The 27,151-nt window shown below is 40.7% G+C and overlaps 1 protein-coding gene across 3 annotated transcripts in view; it reads right to left on the bottom strand.

Moving 5' to 3' along the window:
* Positions 1-1,097: 1,097 nt before the first annotated feature.
* Positions 1,098-27,151, bottom strand: part of phldb2b (pleckstrin homology-like domain, family B, member 2b) — a 43,693-nt gene continuing 17,639 nt past the window's right edge. For 2 of the 3 annotated variants that reach the window (XM_077554665.1, XM_077554667.1), the window contains 17 exons: positions 25,790-25,974; positions 23,275-24,408; positions 20,458-20,814; positions 19,130-19,291; positions 17,943-18,080; positions 16,837-16,965; positions 15,182-15,337; positions 14,989-15,099; positions 12,670-12,744; positions 11,125-11,268; positions 10,767-10,866; positions 6,383-6,533; positions 4,447-4,537; positions 4,100-4,246; positions 3,332-3,551; positions 3,122-3,207; positions 1,098-3,001 (listed from right to left, as the gene is read on the bottom strand). In XM_077554665.1, coding sequence (XP_077410791.1) covers positions 2,861-3,001; positions 3,122-3,207; positions 3,332-3,551; positions 4,100-4,246; positions 4,447-4,537; positions 6,383-6,533; positions 10,767-10,866; positions 11,125-11,268; positions 12,670-12,744; positions 14,989-15,099; positions 15,182-15,337; positions 16,837-16,965; positions 17,943-18,080; positions 19,130-19,291; positions 20,458-20,814; positions 23,275-24,408; positions 25,790-25,974 — 3,527 coding nt within the window. In that variant the 3' untranslated portion in view covers positions 1,098-2,860. The remainder of the gene's footprint in view (positions 3,002-3,121; positions 3,208-3,331; positions 3,552-4,099; positions 4,247-4,446; positions 4,538-6,382; positions 6,534-10,766; positions 10,867-11,124; positions 11,269-12,669; positions 12,745-14,988; positions 15,100-15,181; positions 15,338-16,836; positions 16,966-17,942; positions 18,081-19,129; positions 19,292-20,457; positions 20,815-23,274; positions 24,409-25,789; positions 25,975-27,151) is intronic. The other variant, XM_077554666.1, reaches the window with a different exon arrangement.

The following is a 27,151-nucleotide window of genomic DNA, read 5'->3' as shown; positions in this document are numbered from 1 at the left end:
CGATAGATGCTGGTGTGGTGGATCTGGCATGAATAAAAACCTCCACCAAAGAGGGGAGCCGTCAACCCCGGCCAAGACAGAGCAAGCACAACACCTAAGGGCCCCCCAGGCCACGGCAGCACCAAGGGACAACCCCCGGGCCCTGCAGGGGCCACCGGCCGGAGAGCAAACCCAGGAGCGCCCCCCACCCCAACACGGCCCGCGCCCCCAACCCAACGCAGCAGGATGGGGCACGGCAGGCCCGCTAGGGACCCCACCGGGCCACAGCCCCCCCAGACAAAAGTCTTACATTTTTATTATTTATGTTTGTCATTTAGTAACAAGGCATGTAAAATGTACGTAACAGGTAAATCAGGTATTTGTCCATGTAGAAGGATGCAGCAATGTTGCAATTCCAATGGAGGCACAGACAAAACAGTCAAGCCAGCAATTCATTCACCTCACTCACCTTCAGAAGGCACCAAAGAGTCAATGCCAGTGCAGATGATCAATTTAATCACCCATCTACAGGAGACAACAAACCCGTCATCTTAACGCAAGACCCAAGGACACTGTTGTGTATGTTGGACCAAAGAACCATTCTCAATTCAAGGATTTCAGAAAAGGCATTATGTACCTCAAATGCAGGAACCCACCATGCATTTCAAGCAGGAACCCAACCTATGTGCTGACCAAAGGCAAACCAGTATTGACCAAAGTAATCTTCTTACCACCATGCAACGGCAAAATGACATAACAGCTCTCCTTGTGCAGCAACAATCCTTATTGTCATTACCTTCAAGAAGTATCCCAACATTTGATGGAGACCCACTTGAGTACATCGCCTTCATCAGAACCTTTGAGCATAGAGTTGAAGGAAAACTACCAGGTGCATGGACCGCCTGTATTTTTTGGAACAGTATACCACAGGACAACCAAAACAACTTGTTAAAATTTGTCAACACATGCCACCTGACAGGGGTTATCAAAGAGCAAAGGAACTCTTAGGCAATGAGCATAAAATAGCCAGTGCGTACAGGGAGAGGTATTAAAATAATAATAATAATAAATAAACATATATATATAAATGATAAATAATACTAAAAACAATCAACCGATTGATTGTAGTACCTTTATTGACCACATGGTGATGGATTAGCGCTACTTTTATGCAGAAGGGAAGTTAGAAAGTAGCGTTGTACTGTACAAGCTTATATAGGCAGTTGTGTTATGATGAATACAAAGCATTGACCTCTTGTAGAGGCATCAGCGTCAACACTGGGTTTCTGAAATCTAGAAATGGGTTAGAAGAAAACTAGGTATGTTTATAACGTGGGATATAAAAATTAACATCCATACAAAGATTATTATTATAACGGCATGAATATCGTCACCTTCCTAAAATAATAGCCCAAATCATTTTTTTTTTCAGAAAAAACGAAAAACTGAAACAAGTATTGATTATATTATAATCATTAATAATTTCATTTCAGAGGTAGAATTGAATGGTCTGTTTAACTAATGTAGAATATTTTAGCAGAGGCAGCATCCTGATGAGATGTTTATTAAGGCAAAAAACATTTTTGACAAAATATGACTGAGGCCATTCTTTTAAAAGGGTGACGATATAGTAACAACAAAGTGACAGGAACACTGAGATGTGCTTGGAACATAAAATCAAACATTTTCATCAACAAAGGGATGGCAAATAATAAATGAACCTCACATGGATCATATAGCATGAACATAAGCTTTGGTCAACAATTCCATGAAAAAGGTTGACATTGATACACTAATGTTACTAAGCATTAAATGCATGATAAACTGTTACGTATTGATTTCTAAAACTGGTATACTGTACAAATAACAAAAAGCCATTAAATTATTAGTAACAACAGCAAACCAATAAAAGCAAGTGTACTTCAGCACAATAGTCAGCAGCATGTAAGCCAGTTCATATGCCCTTGTGCTCGTTAATATTATACATGTGCTCGTTAATATTATACATGTACTCATCTGTACCATCTTTTCTTTCTTGCTCTCTGGACAGCTTCGAGTGTTTTGTCAGCACAGGCAATTTGGCATAGAGTATATAGAAACAATGTTATTAAAAATATAGACTAGTGTATATGCATAAAAAAAATCAATTTATCCATCCTTTTAGGCACAGAGAGAATCCTAATGTTGATGAATGACTAACTATTTTTAAAATAACTTATAGCTTAAAGGCTTTTAATGGCTGGGTGTGCTTGCTTTCTGAGCCTGTTTTCAACTTTCATCCTATGTAACAGTGGAAAAATGTGTATGTGTTGTTTGTGTTGATCAGTACTTTAGAAGCACCTTGGAGCAGCAAAAAAAGCTCACTTATTAGTGCACACACAGACATAAAATCAGCCCTTTGGATCACATGTAGCACATTATTAAAACCTGAGGGAAAATAGTAAAAATTTAAATGGTAAGATTTTGCTCAACAAAAGTCTCAATTTACACGTAATATTTATTGTTTTGACAAAAAGGATAAACGTCTGACTACAAGTATAATTGATCTATTTTCCGACTCCGTGATGCAAAGGTTAATAATGTAGTAAGCTTGACTGTACTGATTGATCAGTATTTAACTGCCACGTGAAAAAATATTTTGTATTAACAAAAAGAGGTAGTGTCAGATAGACTGCGCTTTTGGCAGTAAGACAGAAGTCTTACATTTTTATAATTTCTGTTTGTCATTTAGTAACAAGGCATGTAAAATGTACGAAACAGGTAAATCAGGTTTGTCCATGGAGAAGATAAAAATGTTCCACTACTAAAATAACACTATAGTTTTTCAAAAAAGCCACAGAGAAGTTTTTGGATGCTTAATTAGCATGCGGATATTCGTCCACTACAACATGAATTGTGTGTATCCTTCAGCGCCTGTAACGATGACATCCATCCAGATCCTCATGGCTTCAGGAGAAGGGGCCACCATGTAGTAGACCCTGTCATGAGTCTTGACGCTGAAGGTGAGGCAAGGGTTTGGGCTCTAGAGGAGACAAGGAAGGAGCAGAAAGACAAGGTTGTCAAATAGGAAACTATTACACTGACATGATAAGGGAATGTGAAGCTTTTTTTTTTCTACGTGGACAAGTTTGAACATGCGCACCTTATGTGCATTCTTCAGGTGGTCATAATACACTTCTTCTATGGCTTGGAAGTAGATCACGCCTTTCAGCTTGGCTTCATGCTTGTCTGCAATTATCACATCACAACAGCACATATGTTATGTTATACAAATGCTGCAAAATGACAATATTATAAAAAACTAAATCAACATATAATTAAACAAAACTCCATCATGAACATGAACTCCAACCTGCATAGTAGGAGAGTGTCCGTCGATTGCGGTCAAAGACGAACCAGCGCTTTTTCCAAGTCTTGATCTTGCCTCCCATCTTGATCAAGTAGCCTCTGCACGTCTTTTCGGAGATGGACAAATGGAAGCACGTGTCTGCGCTGTGACCTGCCGACTCAATATGAGCCCGCAGGTCAAAATCGTCCTTTCGCACTGGTAGGTACCGTGTGAGTGGTCGGGACTAGAAGACAGAATAAAAGATTTATGCGTATGTATGATTGTATGAAATGGAAACAGTAATGCCGCTTGCTTTAAAATGATATATTTTTTTAAATTACTGTATAATAAATAATAAAAGTCGAGTGAAACAGCTCAGACAGTCATGAAGGTTACATTCCAGACCACTTCTGTGATAGGTGAAATAGCGACTAAATATTTTATTATTTATATATATTTTGCAGCATCATTCATATAATACTGAAATACATGCATGTGAGATGCAGGTATAATTTTTGTCGCCATCCATTTTCAAGTACTGTAGTATCAGTGACTGAATGTGTGTGGCTTTAAAAGGCGGAGTATGGCCTGGTGAGTGGCGTGAGACCCCGTGAATAGTAGTGTTGATTTGGCTGGCTGTTAACGGGCTACACTATTAAATGATCTCATATATGTCTTTTGTGCAGTCTTTCCTCCTGACTCAAGCTTATTGTTAAATTCTGCGATATAGTGAATAACCCGCAATCTAAATATGGTCAAAATTTTAATTTCTAGATCATTTCTCCCCCTCACCTGCACTCGCTGCTTCTCTCGTAGTTTCACCTCACGGTCGATGAGTTTCTGCCGCCTGCTGGTCTCCTCCTGGAGCATCTTTTCGAGTTCCTCCCGCCTTTTTTTCTCCTCGTCCAGCGCTTGCTTGCGAATTTCCATCTCTCGCTCCTGAGGGCCATCAGTGAAATACTTTACAGTATACGAAGGGAAGATTACACTCACTGGATATTTAATGCGATGAGATACAGCGCAATTATTGTGCTTGTAAATTAAGGATTTGTCATCAGGTTGTGTGTAGTGTATCTGTTGTAATGGCCAGTGCATACATGTATATCCACGGAGTATGTATTTGAGGTCTTAATTATCACCTTGTGCACAAGGAGTCGGTTCTTTTCTGCCTGGGCTTCTCTCAGCAGACGCTCCATCTCCTCTAACTTGGCTACATTTGAAGTACTTGCACTGTAACACACAAATCACATTTTTTGTTTATTCTTTAAAAAATTGACATCGACTGAAGTTCATGAATGAAAGTGGACATTATTGAAAAGACACACACACAAATTCCCTTTTATCCAGAAGGAAAATGGATGATGTCATCAGTGCTACAATAAACATTGCACATTAGACTATGTAAACAAACTGGGGCAGGAAAGAGAGTAAGTGAAGCAAGCAACAAGAAAAAAAAAAGCATGGAAAAGAATATTGGAGTGAAGAAATGAAGAGATAAATTACATTAAGAAAGAAAATAGTCACTTATATTGTAATGCCCTGGAATCAACAGTTTCCCAATTTAAATTGAACATGAAACAAATATATTTATTTACAAAATATTTTAGACATTTTATTGGCTTACCTTCGTCGATGACAGGGACACACATTCATTGTCACGGCACACCAGCACTACAAACCCACATTCATCTTTTACTTTAAAAAAAAATTACAAGTCAAACAGTAAAATAGTGTTCCAAAATCTAAGTGAGCAGCAGCCTTCAATAAGATCTATGCTGTGTGTGGATCAGACCTACAATATAACCCGTTCACTCTGCTAGCAATTCAGAAAAGTGCAGAATCGAGTGCAACAAGAAGAGGCGGGTGCTTAAAGTTTAAAATGAGAACAAAAAGGAGGGAACGAAAGCACACATGGTTTTAGTACAGATTGGGGGACTGGACCCCTCAGTTCATCAACCCAAGGGGGTTTACTATAAAAGTGCACGCACGCACGCACGCACACACCACTTCGCCTTGTGTAACCTGAGTCAGCTAACGCTAATCAAGAAGGCCCTAACCTCAAGCAAGTACAGTTGTGCACATCCTTCTTCACATTCATTTTTGATTGGTTTGTTTAAGTCTTTGTTCAATCAATCAATCAATTTTAATTCATTCATTTTCAAAAGAAAAAAGACAATAAAAAGCAATATTCAAAGTAAAGCAAAAGAATGAAAGGGGACAGACAGAAAGAAGTAAAATGTATTTTGTCTGCCCCGGATGAACTTAAAAAAAACAAAAAACAAAAAAAAACGCACAAACACAACAACAACACAAATTTAATGACAACGGGTGGTCAAGACGCTTTCAGTGATAGAACAAGATAATTCAAAATCATTCAACTGTGTGTCCTTGTGCTATATTTTTGCAATAATTGTGCTTTTATGTTTTGTTTTTTTAAACACACATTTTGAATTCATCAAAAAAAAAGACAATATAAAGCAATATTTAAATTCAGAGTAAAGCAAAAGAATGAAAGGGGACAGAAAGAAGTAAAACTTGTTTTGTCTGCTCCTGTTCAACTAAAAAAAAAAACGCACAAAAAAACACAAATTTATTGACGAGTGGTCAAGACGCTTTCAGGGTTACAAAAAGATAATTCAAAATAATTCAACTGTGTGTCCTTGTGCTATATATATATATATATATATATATATATATATATATATATATGCAGTAATTGTGCTTTTATGCTTTAAAAAAAAATACAAATAGACTGAGAAGATTTTGTATTACAATCCAGATTGTTCCACAGACTGACACCTTCTTCTTTTTGTTTTGTTCTAGATTTAGGTTTGGAAAAAATGTCTATTCCTCTTAATTTGTACTCACTTTCCCTTTTTATAAATTTAGTTTGTATATTAACTGGTAACATTTCATGATGGGCTTTGTACAATACTTTAAGGTGGTTAATTCCTACAATGAAAATTAAGAGAAGTTTTTGTTTCACATTATATTTAAGATTTTAATCTTTTATAAAAATGTGAAAAACACACCACCCAGCTCCAAACGCATGCTGCCTGCACACTATAAACTCACCTGGAGATGTTGTCAGGAGAGCATGCAGAGATGCTAGTTTCAATGGAGTCGGTGCTATCCACACTCATTGTGTCAAAGGCTTGGTTGTCACGGTACTCAAAGCCATTGAGGTAGACGTTCGTCTGGGATGACGCTCTGGAGCTTGGCTGACCTTAACACAAAATTAAGCTTTAGCATGCAACTTTCATTTAGCGTGATTAGTATTGTACCTGTCTGCGTCAGCCCTTCTTGGAGAACAGTTTGCCCAGCCGGCGTCAGTTCTGTATCGCTAAGTTCTGCCAGTGTGACTGACATTCCGATACATTCAATTAAAAAAAAACAATAACAACAATGAAAAATTCTTACTGCTGTCGTGTAACTGCTACACGACCAAAAATTTGTTAAATAGTAGAGCACACAGGAGACGCTAAAAATGGCGAGTGCGAATGCTGAGGAGTAGAAGGCAGAAATAACGGCAACATTTAGAAGTCCGAAGCTCAGCCTCTGGCTACAGGAAGAAGACACAAACACACAACCTGATAGCATCTGCCACTAATACCAGACACACCCATCTGATGTGCCCGATCAAGAGACCAAAGGGACTGAGAGACCACACAGATACAAAAAAATAAAAAATAAAAATAGCACACAGGCCAAGAAAACATTTTCAAATGTTTGAATAGCAATTTTTGATCCAAACAATAACATTATAAGAAGATAAACCTGTTGATGCAACCAAGTATGCTTTCTACAAAAAAAAACTTTCTGGAAGGAAGACATTTACAGTAGCGATAGCCCGAAATGTTTGTTTCAGGGATGATGCGAGACCGATTATTAGTAATCACAAGAGGCCGAAAACTGATATTAAATTGGAGCCACTATTCACTTTCAGTAAGAAAAAAAGGGAGAGAAAATATTGGCATAAAATGTCTAAGGATACAAACTCCAACTCTGAACTTTGTTAAAATGTCTTTCAGCATATTTTAATTGTGAATGTTGAAAATGTTGAAGTATTTTATCAAGAGCCCAGGTTTGTACTTGTAACCCACTCAAATTGTACACTTCACTTGTATTTTATTTAATCACCTGCAGTAGCAGTTTTTGTCCAGCAGAGAGCAGAAGCTACTAATGTCTAAGCAGACAGTGAGGGAGAGAGAGAGATAGAGGAAGTGACGCAACTATTGCAGTCAATTAATAGAGTATGCAATTTAAAAAAAAAAATGCTTTTATTAACACAATTCAACACAACTTTGCATTCTAGAACATATGAACATGTCTTGAAAAGATACCTGACAAAATATTTGTTCGTTTTAAAGATAGTACAAGTAATGGAGTGCGCAATGGACTCCATGCACAAATAGCCGTGACGTATTTCCGGGAAAATCTCATAACGCACCGCCTTTTCCGGTAATACCATCACTGTTTGTTTTCCTTCAGAGAACCTCGACCAATTGTCAGCCTTTTGGAGTATTTTTTCGTAATTTTTTTACGAGTGTGGTTGCGTGCATTTGTCAAGGCATCGAAGAAGAGGAGGGATGACAATACGCCGAGTGATCACTGCTGTGTGCCCACATAGACGGGTTATAACTCTGCCTTGTTTTTTTCTCTTATGCTGACCATCGGAGACAGTTTGTTGTAACTTGTTAACATTGGCAGGGATAACTGTAGTTGTCGACCACACAGGGGCGCCGTTTGTTAACAACAGAGCTGTATTTTGAAGCTTAAACTTTGATGTGTTGTTACTCTGTTTACAAATGTATCTAATGTTTCTGCCTTTCTGCCGTTTTGACTTTTCATGTGCCTGTGTGTATAATTTTTTTTTTGAAAAAACATGAAAATATTTATACGAGTCATTCTTGCACCGCTGACAGCGCTGTCAGATTTCCAAAGGAACCACTTTTCAGCAAGGCATTAAGAAAATTTCACCATGGGCTGGCATTTAAAAAAAATAAACAGTTGAGGCATTACATCTGCTTCAAAATATTGACAAGGCAGAGATCGTCGGATCCTGTCAACGAAGAGGAGAAGACTTGGACGAAGAGGAGGCTACAGACCAGAGAGTTGTTGTTGGCTGGTTGATTTATTGAACATATTAACACATTACGAAATATAAGTTGAAGTTAAAATAAAATTTTGAAGAAAGAAAATAATTAATCAATGTCATAATGGGGTAGATGCCACGGACTTCCGACTTCCGAATTTTACACATCAGCGCCGTTTCCGGCCACTGCTGGCCGCGTTCCGACACGTGCACCCCGACCCCTGCACCCCCAACCACGCGCTCCCGCTCATCGGCGGAAGGGCGTCTCGGCTATCTGAAATGCTTTGGACACTGAGACAGACACTACACACTCGCAGCCTCGCACCCGTCAAGGGAACGCGCAACCGAGGGGCACAAAGGCGGAAGCGCAAGTACTGGGACGCGGCCCACACGCCGCAAACCGGAAACAGAAACAAAGTTAATGGGTGAAAACCCGGAAGTTGGAAGTCCCGTCTACTCCGTGGCATATAGTCCATTTACATGTTCAAAAGGAGTAGGAAGCACAATAACTTATATATATATATTCTTATCCAATAACGTATCATTAAAATAAAAAAGGAAAATGAGCAAGTTATGATGAATAGTTGGCTGGCAGGTTCCATCTGAAAGCTCCAACAGCTCAACCTTACCGTCTGACTGGTAGGGGTGAGGGGGGTACTGTGTGGACTCCAGTAGTCCCGGGAGAGGAGCTACAATACATAGTTTACATTTACATAAAAAAATAAATAAACAAAATAGCTTTAGTAGCTATTCAAATGGCTTGTATTTACGTGTAATAATTTTAAGCAATGACATCATTACCAGAGCTCAAGCCGTTAAAATTACGACTATGGGTGATCTAATTAGTAGTTTTAAAATTCTGATAGACATAGTGTTAAAGCAAGGAGCGATTCCTGTTCTTTTTCAGCGAGTTAAAGATTTAGGCTTAGAGTTTTACATGACATCAACAGTGTGTTCCGCTGAAGTCTCCCCGCACTGGAAAGTTGGGTGCACTCATACATCGAATGCTGATTTGTGCATATAGTCCATTGAGAGAGTTACGAAATGAGAAGCTACGTGATACCAGAAGAGAGAAACGACAGTGAAAGTCAAGTTAAAAGTCTTCTCAGCAGGTTAAACGCATTGTTCGGCCGGACCTGTTTGCCTTGAGTTTTGCAGAAGACTGTACATTGAATTTGCATTCTATGGTTGGTTTTTTGAATACCTGTTCATGAAAGCCGATGAAACCATTTGATGAATAACTGTTCGTGGAGGGATGTGTGATTTCTGAGTCGGACAGTGGATTTACGATCGACCTACGTTGGAGTGACAGTAGAACATCTCGCCAACCTTGAGGACATTGTTTGTTCAAATCTTCTCATCGAACAGATAAGAAATTAAAATATCGTTCGCTCCATAAAAACACACTACCCGGGTAGATAAACAATATTTTATTTAGTTTATTTTCTCAGAGCTCTGAATGTTATTTTTATTTTGTTTTTTTGAGGTGATAGTTTCAACCAAAGGCTGAAACAGAACAAAATACATTTTTGGTGAAGTAAAGTGTGATTGAAATTAGTTGTGTATTGAATAAATGTTGGCAGTTGTTATTTAAAAAAAAGTTGAACCAGCCTATTGGTTTCATTTCATCTATATCCTCTTTGAAGAAGTTCCTAGAAGATCACCTGTGTAGATCGTTACATACTGTCTCACAACTATGTAAAAAAGTTAACCTTTTAGCAACCGGTATGTGGTGGTCATATTTAGACACCATGTGGTATGACCTGCAAAAAAATTATTAATATTAATTTTGTCCAACAAATATATTTTTTGATTATAATTTTACTTATATGCTAGCTAGCTTGTTTTGGTTAGCTGGCTAATTGTTAGCCTCACACCTTTGATTTAAGTTGAAAATATTATGCGGTGCGAACATTGTAGAAAGCTTTCCATTATAGATGTGTGTCATAAATTATAATCCTGAATTGTTGATAATAGTAAATAATAATAAAGAATACATATTTTATGTGTTTTTATAATAAATTAACTATGATGCATATGGTTCAATCCTTCCCCGCCAATGACCCTTAAATTTCAAACAAAAACAAGGCGTCAACAGAATGTCTTATGAAGTTAACTAAAAATTTAAAGAAATAGTTCCATGAAGTTGATACAGCTTTAAATTGATCTCTTATCGGACTTCAGATTGTTAAAATAGGCAGATAACGATATTTGTCAAAATGCTGAATATTGGTGCTGATAATCGGTCCGGAATATAATCGGTCTATTCCTAATTTCTAGAAAGTTGTCAACACCATTAGGGTATTTTAAATGCCCCCACCCCCAAAAAAATATGTTTAACTCTGCATTTGTGTGCAAACACACCTTTTTGCAGGCGTCCGCTTTCTGTTTCCCTGCTGGATAAGGACATCATTCTGGGAAGAATGCTGCCACAGCTTATGCTCTGTACCAATGGTGGATGGGCCTGACAGCAAATACACAAAATAAATGTTTGTGAGGAAAAGAAGAGCTGTTGAAATATCCTATGTTTTCTGCATTAAAAGATAATAAAATAAGAGTAAACTGAACTGTCAAAATTAGACCTGTACCTATACTGTATTTAAATAACAAGTATAGCTTGACAGTTATACAACCAGTCTTTATGCAAATATGTGAGAATGCAATTTTAAGCTCAACATTAAGACTGCTTAACAACTACAGTATTACATTTATGAGAGTATACCTTATTTGGGAAACTGCGTCCAAGTGTTGCACTTGAGAACTGGGGCATCATGGAGGAGGTTGTTTTCTTCCTGGGTAACGTGTCACTAAGATGGGATCCGCTATCTTTGTCAGATCGCTTCCTCTCCTCCAGCAGCCGGAAATGCTGATCAAATACAAAAGATATACATGAGAGAGGGTTGTAAACCTTTACCTTCAAGGTCAAATTTACTCAACACTAAGAGAAGCGGTTCAGATAACTGATGGATGGATAGATATCCTTGGTGTGAGCCTTCAAATTGGCATTTTGGTGCTATCTTGTGGTTGTATAAAAAAATGGCGCATACATTTTAGTGATAAATAAACACACCAGGTCTACTTTATTACCTTCTCACTCAGAGAATTAACCAACTGTAATGAATAACTAAAATAAAATTAATCATTAAATGGACACACCACAGTGAGATGGCCCCCATCCAGTCATACTCTCCCAAAATAGCCAATATATCACCACAAATTCTGCCAGGATGTACAAACATATGAGCAAAAATGTAGATTCAGTTTGAAACACAATTTGGCAGGTACACACACAAAAGTTACCTGCCTGTGTCGGAGATGGATCATTTTGACAGGAAGTGGGGGTGGGGGAGAGTCAGGGAGGGGGGAAGGCTCTCGATATGTCACCATGTTCTCTGGCCAGTGCACAGATATTGTTTTGGAGGAGGGGCATGGATTTAGATGGGAGGAAGAGGAGGAAGAGGACGAAGAAGATTCACATAGCTTTGGAAAGAGAAGAAACATCATCAGAGAAGTGAAAAAAAAAAAGAAGGTGGGAGAAAATTATGTGAACGCGTATTATTTTCCTTCCACAACTAAACACACCTCATCCTCTCCGATGTCATCAGGGGAGAGCTTTGTTTCAGACTCAGGGGAGGTATTAGTTGGGATGTGGATTTGGGCATGTTTTGGGTCCCCTTCGAACTGTGAGTATAGCTCACTGAGTTCACTGACTGTGACATAGCCCTTGTATCACATGGAGAGAAGAAGATAGCAGTGATGGGAAGATGAAGTACTTGTGATATTTTTTCTCTCTCTAAATGGTGCTCTTGGTTTAAATAAAGGCTAGTAAAATGGACATTAATTAAATTTCCATTGCATTTTTAAACCAAGAGTGTCATCTAGCAGAGTAAAAAAAGTGCTTCATAGATAGATAGATAGATAGATAGATAGATAGATAGATAGATAGATAGATAGAAATAATTTAAAATAAAACATTTGAACAAAGGGCAGAAAAAAGGTAGATGAAGACAGGGTACCTCACTATTCTTGAGGAAAAGAGAAGAAACAAAAGAAGATGTGAGGTCACACAAGTTGAGTGGAAGAGAAGTTGGGAAACTGCTGCTAAATGACTGACACACATGAGCCGGGGCGGCTGCATCCTAGTAAGCAAGTACAAGAGGAAAGCCCAGCCAATATTACATTAAAAAAATATATCCTGATCACTCTGGTTGCCGGAATGGTGTGCATGTGTGTGTATTTTTGTGTGTCAGCTGTCAATCACACTTACCTCCCTTAACGTGTAACCCTGGCCACCAGTAAGGTCAGCATATTTTCGATCAAGAGGCGCAAGATTTTCTTTCTCCTGGGAAATAGAAAACATTTAAAATTATGGCATCGTAGTGTTGTCACGATACCAAAATTTTGACTTTGATACTATGCCTGCATAAAATACCTCGATACCGGTACTGAAACGGTACCTCGACAAAACATTACAACATCAGCAAAAGCAGCAAAAGTTAAAACTGACAAAAGAACTTCAAATTATTTGTATTTTTTATTAATTCAAAATATTGGGATGTATACATGTTAATTTATGTACATATTGTATACATTTATGTTTATACTGTATCTGCTTTCACATTGCATGCCATATTCTTAAAGTACTGTATTTGACTGCACTTGATGTCATCCGTTTTAAATATTGGCAATACAGTGGCACTCCAATGACTCAATGCAACGTTGCTTGAGTGTGCATGCATGTCTCTGCTCTTCTCCATTCCGCTCACAATTAGTCAAATACGTAATCAAATACTAAAACTGGGAACAAAATAATTCACACTCCCTTTATTTTTAAGGGATGTGTCAAAAATGCGTCACAACCTGCATATGTATATATATATATGTGATTTCCTACTGTGTGCCTGTCCATTGAACGCACATTGAGTCCACTGCAGGAATGATTGATGCTTTTTCTTCTGCTTCTCCGCGAAAAACAGTCGCTTTTGTCACAAAATGTTTCTAAAACTGAAAATTGAAACCCACACGTGTTCTTCATGTGTTTATTGAAAACATGCGTAGGCAATGCCAATGCTGTCGCGTGGCTTCCACTCTGCTTGCGCTCTCCTGTGGAGCCTTAATTAGCGCGTCATACTTCTCAACTAGGAGTGGACAGCCAGCGAGCGCTTCAGTGCGTGAAGCCATCTTCTTGCGTCCTCTCGCGCACACGCTGAAAGAGGCATGTCGCTTGCTTAAGGCGTTTTCGACATATCGGTAGACAGGCGGCCATGGGCATATGTGTACCTGCCTTTAAAACAGAGTTGGCGGGCTGTCTCGTATTTATTTTTGTAAGTACCGGTACTAAGAAAAAATTATACCAAGCCGTTTTTGATGCCAAAACATCGAGGTACGTTACTGGTACCGGTATCCCGTGCAACACTACGGCATCGTGTGAGGAGTTCAAACGTTCAAAAGCTGTCTAGCATCATTTTGGCAAAATAGAGCCATGCCTGCTACCAGACTATCCTGTGTTTCCCACAGATTTGAAATCTACTTGGTTTATCCTGTCGCAACACTTTTTTTTCTTTTTAAATATATTTTTAATAAATTTGCTTGAAAACTTCTTGGGTGGTGGCCAATTTACTTGGGTGGCCTGCCCAAGTATCAACATGGTGTGGGAAACATTGCTATGACTAACCCCACAAAACCAAACAACTAGTATATTAAACTCAATGAAAGCAAAGGTTTAATTGCAGAAACCGCCAAGCACCAATTACACATTATGCTTCAACTAACATCCTTCTCCATTGAAGCCAGTCATGAGCCCATATGGATTTACTTCATCACAAACTCGTCCTTGGTCAAGTACATCCTCAAATCTATCCATTCTCACCCATTATTTGTTATTAATTCAATGTAATATTGCTTCGATACTGCTTGAAAGTAAGCGTCAACTCAAAAATGATAATTAAATGTAATTATTCATATTTGATATAATAAACGTTTTTAAGGTTTATTTAGTCATGTTTTACTTTTGAAACAAAGCAAAAAGAAGCTCCTGATCAGCACAAGCTACAAAAAAGGCTTCACAGTTATTGATTGCTTTAAAGAGGGTCGAGAGGATCTGGAGAATAGCAGCAACGAAGAAGATAAGCGACTCTGTGCAATCAATGTTACTTGTTTCACCCTTTGAAGGCCCAGGATTAAATGTAAATTCAAGAGATTGTAATTCCTGTAAATTTATACTCTCTCTTATTTTTAATCACAAAACACAATACATTTTCAGTGTAATTCTATAGTTATGTGAATATTTTGCACTACTAGAGTGTTTTTGAACTTAATTATTTTCTTAGAGTTGTCTGGTTTTGCAACGAAATGACAAAGTCTTCCTTCAAAGACATTTTCAATGAAATTTAGAGTCTCTAAATTGCTTAATGTAAATTAGCTTTGAAAGCCTTAAATAAATATCAGCCAGAATTTGAAGCAGAAATACCGGTAAACACAATAATTTTACCCAGTTTACAATTAATCATGTCTGTATTTGAGCTCCTTATGTACAGTATTAGAAAGCCATTTGAGGCATACAATTCAAACATGGAAATTTCTGTACCCTTTGTAGCATTGCTTCAAGATTGCTCCTCTCCTTCAGGAAACTTTCTCTCTCTCGCTCAGCCTGCTGGGTAATCTCTGCCCCCTGCTTCTTCAGCGTCAACAGTCGCTCCTGGAAAAAGAAAGCGCTTCGTAAATTATTGTTGTCCAATTAATGGATCACACAAGCTACAAAATTGGAGATCGATCAGAACCTTGCGAGTCACAGTGCTTCGTTGATAGTCGGCGATCTCTCGGAGAAGTTGCTGTGTCCGGGTCTCCTTCTCCTCGTCCTGCCTACTCTCTCTCTCCAGCTGCTGGAACTCCAGGTCCTCGAATCGCTTTGTTTCGGTCTCAAGTACCTCACAGTCCTGACACACACAAAAACAGGCATATAAGCACTCATGAGACACAAGTTAGGCATTTAATGAGTTTTTTCTTTTTAGAATATATCAGATGCAACAACACCACAACATCCATCCATCATTCATCCATCATCTACTGCTTATCCGAGGTTGGGTTGTGGGGGCAGCAGCTTTAGCAATGAAGCCCAGACTTTCCTTTCCCCAGCCACTTCAACCAGCTCATCCGACGGGATCCCAAGGCGTTCCCAGGCCAGCCGAGAGACATAGTCTCTCCAGCGTGTCCTAAGTCGTCCCCGGGGCCTACCGCCGGTGGGATATGCCCGGAACACCTCTACAGGGAGGCGTCCAGGAGGCATCCGAACCAGATGCCCGAGCCGCCTCAACTGGTTCCTCTCAACGCGGAGGAGTAGCAGCTCGACACTGAGTCCCTCCCGAATTACTGAGCTCATCACCCTATATCTAAGGGAGAGCCCAGATACCCTGTGGAGGAAACTCATTTTGACCGCTTGTATCCATGATCTTGTTCTTTCGGCCACGACCCACAGCTTGTGACCATAGGTGAGAGTAGGAACGTAGATCGACCGGTAAATCGAGAGCTTTGCCTTTCCGCTTAGCTCCTTTTTTACCACAACGGACTGATACAGAGTCCGCATCACTGCAAACGCTGCACCGATCCGCCTGTCGATCTCCCGCTCTAACCTACCCTCACTTGTGAACAAGACCCCAAGATACTTGAACTCCTCCACTTGGGGCAGGATCTCATCCCCAAGGGCACTCCACCCTTTTCCGACTGAGGACCATGGTCTCGGATTTGGAGGTGCTGATTTTCATCCCAACCGCTTTACACCCGGCTGCGAACCGCTCCAGCGAGAGTTGGAGATCACGGCTTGAAGAAGCCTACAGCACCACATCATCTGCAAAAAGCAGAGATGCACGGTTGAGGCGACCAAACCGGACCCGCTCAATGCCTTGGCTGCGCTTAGAAATTCTGTCCATAAAAGTTATGAACAGAATCGGTGACAAAGGGCAACCTTGGCGGAGTCCAACCCTCACTGGAAACGAATTTGACTTACTGCCGGCTATGCGGACCAAACTCTGACATCGGTCATACAGGGACCGAACAGCCCGTATCAGGGGGCTCAGTACCTCGTACTCCCAAAGCACCCCCCACAGGACTCCCCGAGGGACACGGTCAAACGCCTTCTCCAAGTCCACAATGTGCACATGTGGACTGGTTGGGCGAACTCCCATGCACCCTCGAGCATCCTGCCGAGGGTGTAGAGCTGGTTCACTGTAAAAAAATAAAAACGCAAAACCACGACAGACAGTTCAAAACAGTCACACATAGCTAAACATTCCAATCAGATATCAACAACTCATGCATCATGTTATATTAGCATTATCCTCTCACCCTCGAATGTGAGTGCAGCCTGCGTGGATCCAATGGCTGTCAAAGACATGTTTCATGTATGCGCGAGCGGTGAGTGTTAAGTGCATGTACTGACCCTGGCTAGCTGCTCCTGTAGGGGCTCCTTGGTGGCCTCAGGGCAGCTGTCCAGTTGGGAGCGCTGCTCATACACAATCTGAGCCAATCTCTCTACTCTGCCCTTTTCTGCCTGCAGCAACTCGCACGCCTGATACATACACATGTGCATGGCAATATATGCACACACAAGTACGCGCCACACACAAAGTGGATGACGCACATGTAGTAACACCGGGACAAACACAGACACAACAGAGGACACAGAGAGGATGGCAGAGTTAGTGGGATTGGGGGAGCAACTGTTAGTTACCTAATTGACAAGTTTAGCATTTAGGGAGAGAAATAAGGAAATAGCAGTAGAATTAAAATCTACTAAAGGATGGAGAGCTAGTAAGTCTTTAGTCATTTGTTGATTTTTTTTAAAAGGGTGACGAAAAGGGCTGATGGGGGAATGTGTAGAGGGCGAGTATATGGAATGGCTCAGGTGAGGGTTAACTCACACACGTTATTAATTTTAACATACACAGGCATACCAAGACTGTAAAGGCTTCACCTACTGTGATAGCAAATAATGATCTAATTCTCGATTGATCTGACTCTCCCTTCGTCCGTCAAAGTTTACTCATGAGCAATTAGGTGCAGTATTAAAAATTAAATCATTTTATCCACTTCCAAGCTCTGCCTTGTTGGCAATGCCAGCGATATACAGTATACTCAAATTCGCATACACCCATAGTGTCCATGTGGAAGTGTGTGTGGGTGTGAGATACGATGGCTTGGTGACCGCTATACCCTGGGCAGAATTAGCAAATATATATTTGGATCAGAGACAGCATGAGAAGGATTAGCACCTACTGCTTAGTCACACGACCTCAAAACGAATTGTGTCTTTGACTAGCATATACTGTATAGCTACACTCACACACATGCTGTCTATTTGCAATGTTGCAATACAATACTTTTTTCCCACAGTCTACTTCATATGAAAAAACTGCCACCTGAACCAGCATGTTAGCTTTTCCCAGTGTCTTAAAGTTATGACCAAATGTTGTTAGCGCTCTGGAATGATCATGAAGAATAATGCCCTCACTCTCCACAGTTAAGCATAGAATGGCAATACAGTACCTTGTCTTTTTCATGCTGAGATTTGGTCTCCATGTCGGCTATTTTGTTGTGAAGTGTATCCAGGGCTTCTTTTTCCTGCTGGAGGGCAGCTGACTCGGACTCCTGCTCCGCCTCAACAAGAGCTCGTTCTACCTCCACCTTAGCAAAAGAGACATCATTGAATGAAAGGTTCAGATTGTGGGATTTCGTTGCTACTATACTTTTCCCCCATTTAATCAGCTGTCACTTCATCATGGCAATGATCCTAGTAGCTAAATTGTCTGGGGCAGGGTAACCGATGACAAAGACAATGAGTCAAGAATCTCCAATGATGAGAAAAACCTTTGGACTTAGTTTTCCATGCCTGGAGCTGGGTCTCCTTGGCAATCGCCTGGTGGCCAAGCTTGCACCCATGGGGTCCAGCCAAACACAGCCCAAAGAGGCAATATGGGTTCCCCTTCCCATGGACTCACCAACTGTGGGAGCGGCCAAGGGGGTCGGCTGGGTGGACGACCTTGGCTGTCCGATCCCTGGCTACAGGAAAGGAGCCCTAGACTAAGAAATCTCAACTACATTTAGCCGGGCTCAATTCAACACACGGCTGAAACCTGTAATGGAGTGATTGGTAAGAACAGTCTCCCCGATCAGAACCCGGTTTGGTGACCACAGTATTATGTCTCGGCTTTTTTGCAAATTATGTGGTGCACTGCTGTTGGCTTCATTAAGCTGCGATCTACAACTCTGTCTGGAGCACTTTGCAGCAGAGTCTGAAGCGGTTGGAATGAGAATCAGCAAATCCAACTCTTGAGCCCTTGAAACTCATCCAGAAAAGGATGGCGGAACCTCTCCAAGTCAGGAATGAGACCCTGCCCAAAGTGGAGAAGCTCAAGTGTCTTGGGATCTTGTTCAAGAGTGAGCCAAGAACAGAGTGGTAGTTTGACAGGCGGATCGGAAGGCCTTCTTGAGGGTCCCCCCCCGGAGCTGTTGGATAAAATGGCTGGCTGGGGAGAGGGAAGTCTGGGTTTCCATGCTTAAGCTGCTGCCCCCGCAACCTGACCTCAGATAAGTGGAAGACAATGAATGGATGGGTGGATGGATGGATAGATAAGATATTCTTTTCTCCAAGATGTTGATATTCTACAAACTTTCAAAATAGTATTCATTTTAAATAATTCAACACAAATGATTAATACAATAAATGTCCAGACCTCTCGGGCAGATTCCTCCATCTGGTTGTCCAGCTCTTTAATTTTTTGTTCAAGCTCCTCCATGTTGTTTAGGACTTGGATCCTCTCATCATCCACTCTCCTCATTTCCTCCTCTGAGGGCCTGTCTTCCTGTCCGAAGCGGTAGACTGCATCATCGTGAGCCTGGTGGCGCAATCAGCACAATCAACGACAGAGCCACTGATAAGTTAACAGTGAAATGCGCATACAGTAGGTCATGGTGAAAAGACACAAACCGCGGTTCACTCAGTGATGTTGTATGGTATCAAATTGTCCTTCCAAGAATAAACTTGACAGCTTGGTGACGGCTAACATCATATTTTTAGTGACTTTGCCGCCATTCCGGGCCCCATATCCGACAACATTTTTGTGAAATTACCAGTAATCAAAAGCAAATGAGCTGCTAGCATTTCCTGTTTGCAATGCAGAAATGAAAGCACAGACCACCAGCTAGTTGATGCAGATAGCAACGTAATAGTTCTCAGGTTTTATTATAAGGAAAATATGAATTTGTTCATTGGCGAATGATATTGATGTTTCACATTAAAAGAAAAAAAAAATCCAGGCCTAGTGCACACAAACACCAACTGTGACACACACTTAACCCGCTCTAACCTAATAAATGAGCTGTAAATATCTCCCATCTGTCCATGTGCAAGATGGACATGTTGATACTTCATTATAGGGGGGAGTAAAGTTCATTTCATGTGTGCCAGAAAGAAGTATAAACAGATGACATCTGATTAATCTCAAAAGAAGCTGACAAAAGCCAAAGGTGATCGTACTGCATTCTTCTGTTCCTTTCCTGCGTGATGCTAGATTCATATTGATGATTGTGCATTTTACAAAGATGCTGAGGTTAGAGGAGAATCTGTTTTTGACACATTGATGCGGCTTTGAATACATACATGTCTGCACCACTTTTCATTGGGTTGAGCCCATAAAATTGCCTGCTACTTCAGGATTTGGCAAAAAATCCCAAAGGTTCCCAAACAGTGGCAAAAGAGTGGCAAGTAGTTGTTAATTTTGGCAATACTGTCCCAAATAGTCATTAATAGAGGCCAAAATGTGCGCGTTGTCTCTAGGCATCACTATATGTCGCTATTGACAGATATGACCTCCTGATTTTTGCCAACATCCGTCAGAAAAATTGACAAATCCAACATTCGCTTCCTTCATTCAAAATGCTTCACCTTCATTCGCCGCTCAGTAAGATGCCACCAAAAATAAATGCTTCAGTTCTGTAACTAATCTGGTGAATATTCATTCGTAAAGATTCCAAACCATCTCCAACTAAATTTGATTTTTACCTCATTTATCCTCTGTGTATGAGGTGAGGGTGATGGGGCAAAGCTGCGCAGACTAACAGCCGGTGATTCTGCCCTGCTGTCACGAGTACCACTGCTGCGCCGCTGTCGTACCAGTAGATCTGCATCGTAGTAGCCGTTCTCCATAATGAGTCCATTCCCGTTAAGGACTGAGGTGCTGGAGAAAACCGAGGGTGCGTCATCATCGTCATCATCATTGTCATTCAACTGAAGCTTCTGAAGCTCCTCGTTGATCTTTTGGAGGTCTGCCACAGCAGATGCTGGATTTGTAATCGAGCCACCGTCATCCTGGTCCAGCTCTGAGCACAGGGACAAGATGGTCTCGAGACGCTGTCGTTCCTAAAGGGAGAACACACATATGCAGTGTCAGTGAATAATAGTTAAATATAACCCAAGTGATGCTTGAACATTTTCCAAGGGGACATTAGAAATGACAAACTCCTATTACACGCGCACACACACACACACACACACACACACACACACACACACACACACACACACACACGCACACACGCACACACGCACACACGCACACACGCACACACGCACACACACACACACACACACACACACACACACACATTGAAAATCAAGTAGACCTCCATGAGAACAACTACTTTAGAGCTCAGAATTTATAACACCGTCTTGACAGTCACAGTCTAACACTTGGCATTCAAATTATTATTGAAAATCCATCATGAAATCAAATTTTTACACTACCTGTGGAAGCATCGCAGGGGGCAAAAAAAGTTCTTGATTATTCAAAAATGCACCTTCGCCCACCAAGTTGTGTATGTGGTTTACATTCTTTGAAGAGCGTATTTCCCCCCGACTGACATTCCCTCGAACGCAAGGTTTTTGTTGCCACTGTCCAGTGTGGCTGAGACACAGCGACAGATTACAGGGTGTGAGCTGCGGGTTTGAGTTCAGCAAAGGGGAGGGAGAATTTAAAGTACCAGCATGATCAAGTAATATTAGAACGAGAAAAACGGAGAAAAGGAATGTGGCTGTTAGGATCTGTGCCTGTGAGAGAGAGAGAGAGCAAGAGCAAGAGCGAGAGCGAGAGCGAGAGAGTGCAAGTTGACGAGAGAGAGAGTGAAAGAGAGAGTGCAAGTTGACGTGGAGGTGGACAGCTGTCAACTATGATCTAAACAGTGCACAAGACCACAGGAAATGCCACTAGGAGAACAATGCACATTCTAGGGAATTGTGTTCCAGAAAAAAACTCAGAACCAAATACTAATCTATTTAGAGCCTATGTATACATCCCACTTTGTCACCTTGTTCTATTCTAATGGACAAAAACTGCTGCTGGGGATTTTAATCAGCTGTTAAAACAGGAAGAGTTGAATAGGGGGAATGCTGGAAAGAAAGACATCGAAAAAATTGGCAGAGAAGAGCACATGGAAATATGAGATTTTGGCAACAACAAACTGAAAATATGGCATTCTATATTCAATACAGTATATGCTTTTAATTTGAAATTACAAAGCGTTTTAATCTGTCAAGGTTGGGAAATCATTAATGCAGCTACAAATAGGCTAAAGTTTTGTGACCACTAGATGGCGGAATAATACTGTCAAACTGATCCTCGCATTGTTCTGTACTCTGAATACAGCACTGCACTGTGTATATATATATATTTTAAAATAATAATAATAATTTTATTTGAAAGGCACAATGCACGTTAAAAAAAACAATTTAAATTGTAAATATGACAGATTCTAGCTGCAGTTCCTAATTTGCATCGGTAGTCCCCTATACATAAATGAAACCCGCCCCCCCCCCCCCCCCCCCCCCCCCCCCCCGCGCCTGTGGGGAATCTTGCAGTCCCCTCTGTCACAAGCCCTGGTGCTCATACCGTTCACAGCCCTTTTTTTTGAAAAAATCTTTGAGTGGCGTTGTGGCAAGACCATGGAGACAGGCATATCTTAAAGTCCTAAAGCTATGGAAGCTTAAAAAGTTGTGCTTTTTTTTAGAACACAACAGATGTGATATGAGAGAGGCTTTTTGTCCAGAGTCTTCAGTGCTTTTTATAGAGGGATTCTATTGGTTTGAGTGCAGATGTACATGTCAGAGACCAGGTAGTTAAGCAGTTGTCTATATGTGAAAGAATTATACAGTGTAAAAACATCAGAGCTCCACTGCTGGTTAATGAGTTCCTTATCTGTCTGAAGTTTGCCAGGTTGCCTTCTTAAGCCTTCTATTTAAAAAAGAATCACAATTTAAAAAAATATAATCGAAAAAATGTGCACTTATCTCTCTTAGCCATTTCTCAAACAGGTCCTGTAAGGCAGCAATGTCAAAGTTTGGTTTGTGCATACTTTCGCTTAGCATTGCACCGCATGTAAAGATATAATTATGAGAAAGGGATTGCAGAATTCGGAGACCAGTTATATGTTGTGCATCTGCATGTTTATCCACCTGCTGCCCTCTAGACTCTGCCCTTCAATTTTCTTGACTTCTTTAGCCCACATCTGACAAATTTCCTCCACAGCCCAAACCGCACTCGGGCAGGCGGACCACCACGTGATTCACATAAACATGTATCACACACACAAGTACACGCTAAAGCAAAGTGAAAGGTTAAAAATAGTCCTATTTGTATGGGCTGCATGCCAGATGTGGTCTTGAGGTTAGCCTCAACTAGTGTGTGTTAAGATGCCTGAGAGTTTCAGGCACGCCTGAGAAGCCAATTTTATAGTGAAGAGAATACAGGCATTCATTCATAGTTTGACTGCCCTTATCCCATCTGTTAAGAATGTTAGACAATATGAAAGTGCATTTGAAACTCACCAGTCTCTCCACCTCCTGCTCACGGAGCCGCTCCTCTTTCTGATGATGATGGTAGTCACTTAGTTCCTCCTTCCCACTCAATGAGCTGATACTCCCCCGTCTTTCCCTAAAGCCACCCGGTGGGGTCACTCCTGCTTTTCCGAACGATGACCTCCTTTCGCTGCGTCCAAAGCCCATGGTACTAGTCGGTTCCAGGTCGACCCAAGGTTTGCCTCTTTCCCCGAAAGACAACTCCATTTCAGGGGGGCTGGTGCTGGTGGAGCTGATGGAGCTCACTGAGCTGGTGGAAGTCAGACTGAGTTTCTTGGCCACGCGAGGGGAAGATGACCCTCCCTTCTTGGATGGGATTGTAACGTCAGGTGGGGATGTTGTGGAGGAAGTGATGCCATTGCAAGGGGGCATCTTAAGGGAGGAGAGCGAGATGGACACGACACCATCTCCTTTTGTTTTAGTATGGCTTTGATTCCTATTTGAGAGCTGCTGGTTGGAGTTACTGGAGTTATGGTTGAGGTCTAGACTGGTGTCCAAGCTGTTGTTGTTGTAATGATCTTTGCTAATCTTTTTAGTATCAGAGTGATGCGACTGCATAGTTGATAATGCCAGAATGCCATTATTGTTATCTCTGGGAGATGGGGATGGACAGAGGCGAGGCAGCGAGCGGCTGTGCCCGATTCCCGTCATACCATTTAGAGAACCGGCAGAATATTTCCTTGTTCGGGTGCTTGGCGCAGGTTCTTGGTTGCCGTAACTACGTCGTCCAAGACGGGGGCTCGAAGGCATGCTTACAGCGCCCCCGTTCGATGGAGAGCGGGATGAGGAAGGTGGAAGAGAAAGAAGTAAGCTATCGCCACCAGATACAGAAGTGGACGAGCCCCTGCCATTCCATGTTGACAATAATGGAGAAGAGCCTGTGTTATGGAAACGTCGACTCTCACTGGTGCCCAAGGTGTCCTGGTTGCGAGTGACGGAGGTACGTGTGTGCAGAGGGGAATGGTCCGAACGTCGAGAAGGGGATGGAGCGGGCGCGGATTTCATTGACACTGGGAGGCGATCGGCCCCATAGAAACGTCTTGCCTGTTCCTGATACGCTGATGAGGATGATGAAAGTGATGTGATGGGAGTGGTGGGCGGAGACTAAAACAGAAAAGAGAGGAAGCTCACTACCATGTCTGAATAAACATATACAATCAATTTAATTGATTGATAGGTGTCAGGCAATAAAACATTTTTTTGCGTAATTAATCGCATGACTTAACTCATTTGCTCCCAAAAACGTATGAATATGTTCAATTTTAAATCTTTTAAGTGTCCTAAAGGCATATTTATAATAAAAAAAATTATACGTTTTTTTAAGTTAGAGCATACTGAAGGCTTTGATGCAGCCTCTCAACTGCAAAGAATGGTTGAAGAAATGGTGGTTATTACAAAAACGGCCAGCAGGTGACAGCAGAGTTTAGGGAATGAACTAGGACAATGTTGAAAAAAACCCTCAATTACTCAGAATTCTAAATAGATTTGTGAATAATGATGAAACTTAGCTCTATTCTAATGCTAATTGCTACAAAACGGAAACCGATTTTCCTGAGGAAAGGAGAGACTTTAATCTTTCTGTTGGATGTTTTTATAGCAATAGAACACAATATTCTGTGGGCCTTGCAAAATCAGTCAAAATCCAGTAAAACAGCAAGGTGTGAAGGGGATTATTTTAGTGAAAATGGCTGGGAGTGAAGGAGTTAATTGCAAATTTTATCTCTTCTAAATGTACAATAAAAGTCATACTCTTGTTAACATAAAAATGGAAACAAATGTTGAACTAATAGAAATATGACTGCATTCATGCAGCATGTAATTTCCTAATAATTCCTAAAATCGAGTTAAAAAAAAAAAAGATGTGCTGTACTGTAAAAAAAAATAGTGTGATATTGATTTGTGTTGAGGTCAAAAATATAATTATGCCTAAGACGGTGACAGCTCAGAGGCATTTTTCTGTTCATATTAAGAACAATCTAATCTTTAACATAGGGTTAGGGTTACTTGTAACTTGTGAACTTCTGCACATTTTTAAAATTTGTAAAATACAGCTTAACCCCAGTTTCCACAAATATATGCATTATTATTACATTTATTACTTCTAAATTTTGACGTGGATGTGTCTGCTGCGTTGCAACTGGAATTCCCCCAGTACATGCATTCCAAGTAAGGGGCGGTCATTAATTGCGTGTTAAAAAATGTTTGACGTTAAAGGAACTTAACTCAAAATTAACGCACTAATTTTGACACCCAGACATATTTGAAAAATTGACATGGATGAGCAAAGTGTGTGTCATAATTTCAAGTAGAAGCCAAGACAAAAACCAAACAATAATGCCATGTTTGAGGTCGGACGTTAAGTACAAACCCATTAGTCATGTACAGTACACAGCACACTAGGACAAATGATCAGGCAAACCAGACCGATGCTTACAAGCTCAAGCCAGAATAATAATCACTGTGGCGGTGCTCAGTGACAACTGACCTGTGTGACACTGAAGTAAGACGGGGTGCTATTCCCATTGGCTCTCAGGCTGTTTTCCAGAGCTTTTTTCTTGCGCTGCAGGGTGTCCATCAAATCTCGGAGCTCTGAGGCTGAGCGCATGCCCCGTGGGCTGCTCGTCCCGCCAACCACTGCATGGCTATAATCGCTGCTGAACTTCAGGTAGTCTGGAGGTGGGAAAAAAAAAAGAAAAAAGGGGGAGATTATTATTCATGCTGCACAAATATACAAGCAAAACAATTACAAAGAGTAGAAAATGGTTAGTCTATTTTAGATAAATAAGAATGTGTGTGTGCGTGTGTGTGTGTGTGTATTATTCAAACTCCCACGATATACACTTATATGCATGAAAGTACACACTTCCAAAAAAATATATATATATGTGAGATCCAAGACAAACAGTTGTACTTGCCCTCAGTTCCTTAGTATAGGTTTTTGAAATGAAAGCAACCACAACATATTTTTGGAATATTCTCAACAGCCCCACCTTTCCCTGCCCTTCAGAAAGTTTCATTTTTAACTGTTTCAGTGCTAGTGTAATTCCTAATGTCTGATTTAGCTTTTTTTTTTACCCACTTCTTGCTAAATATGACATGAACCAATAGGTCTGACTTGGTAAAACATACATTGCTGATATTAGCATGTTCTTTATTTATTCTACCCCCATTATTTGAAGTCTCGCCTACCATCTGGGTGGAAACCTGCACATTTGTATTTAGCTGTGGCTTAATGTGGAAAAGGCGCCATTACAGTGGTCTCTCTCAGACCACCCAGTGTTTAACAACCACACATAAAAAAAAATGTCCGACAACAAAACAACAACGGTGGCTCTATTTGAGGGAAACAAGCATGCGATAATACCATGTATATATAGCTGTACAAAAATGTGTTTTTAGAATGGGAATAGGCTCTCTTAATTGAGTTTTGCTGTCCTGGTAACTGGTTGGGCTCCTTGAATTCTTTCAAGGCTGTGTGAAAGAATGTCAAACCTTACGTGGTGGAGAGAAATGTGGCGGAAAATGAAAGGCATCATGAAATCTCGAGACACACATGCATACACACTCACACACAGTGTTAAAGTTTGTGTGTCCATAAATGGGCAGATTTATACTGCAGGTCTGGCATGCATCAACTCTCCTCTTTCTTCTCCCGCTTCCTTTGTGTGAGAACAATCACTTTTCCTGTGAGTGTTGGCAGGCAATAGTATGAAGGTGAAGATTTTTGGCTTTTGATAACACAGCAAACTGTCAGACAACACATTTCTGCATTTTTTCCATAGGAAAATATACCTTTTTGTCAAGTGTAACATAAACCAAATGCTGTATAATAAAACTACAGTATGAG

Source organism: Vanacampus margaritifer, chromosome 20 (genome assembly GCF_051991255.1).
Source record: "Vanacampus margaritifer isolate UIUO_Vmar chromosome 20, RoL_Vmar_1.0, whole genome shotgun sequence".
Lineage (NCBI taxonomy): Eukaryota > Metazoa > Chordata > Actinopteri > Syngnathiformes > Syngnathidae > Vanacampus > Vanacampus margaritifer.
This window is presented reverse-complemented; position numbering and strand designations above follow the sequence as displayed.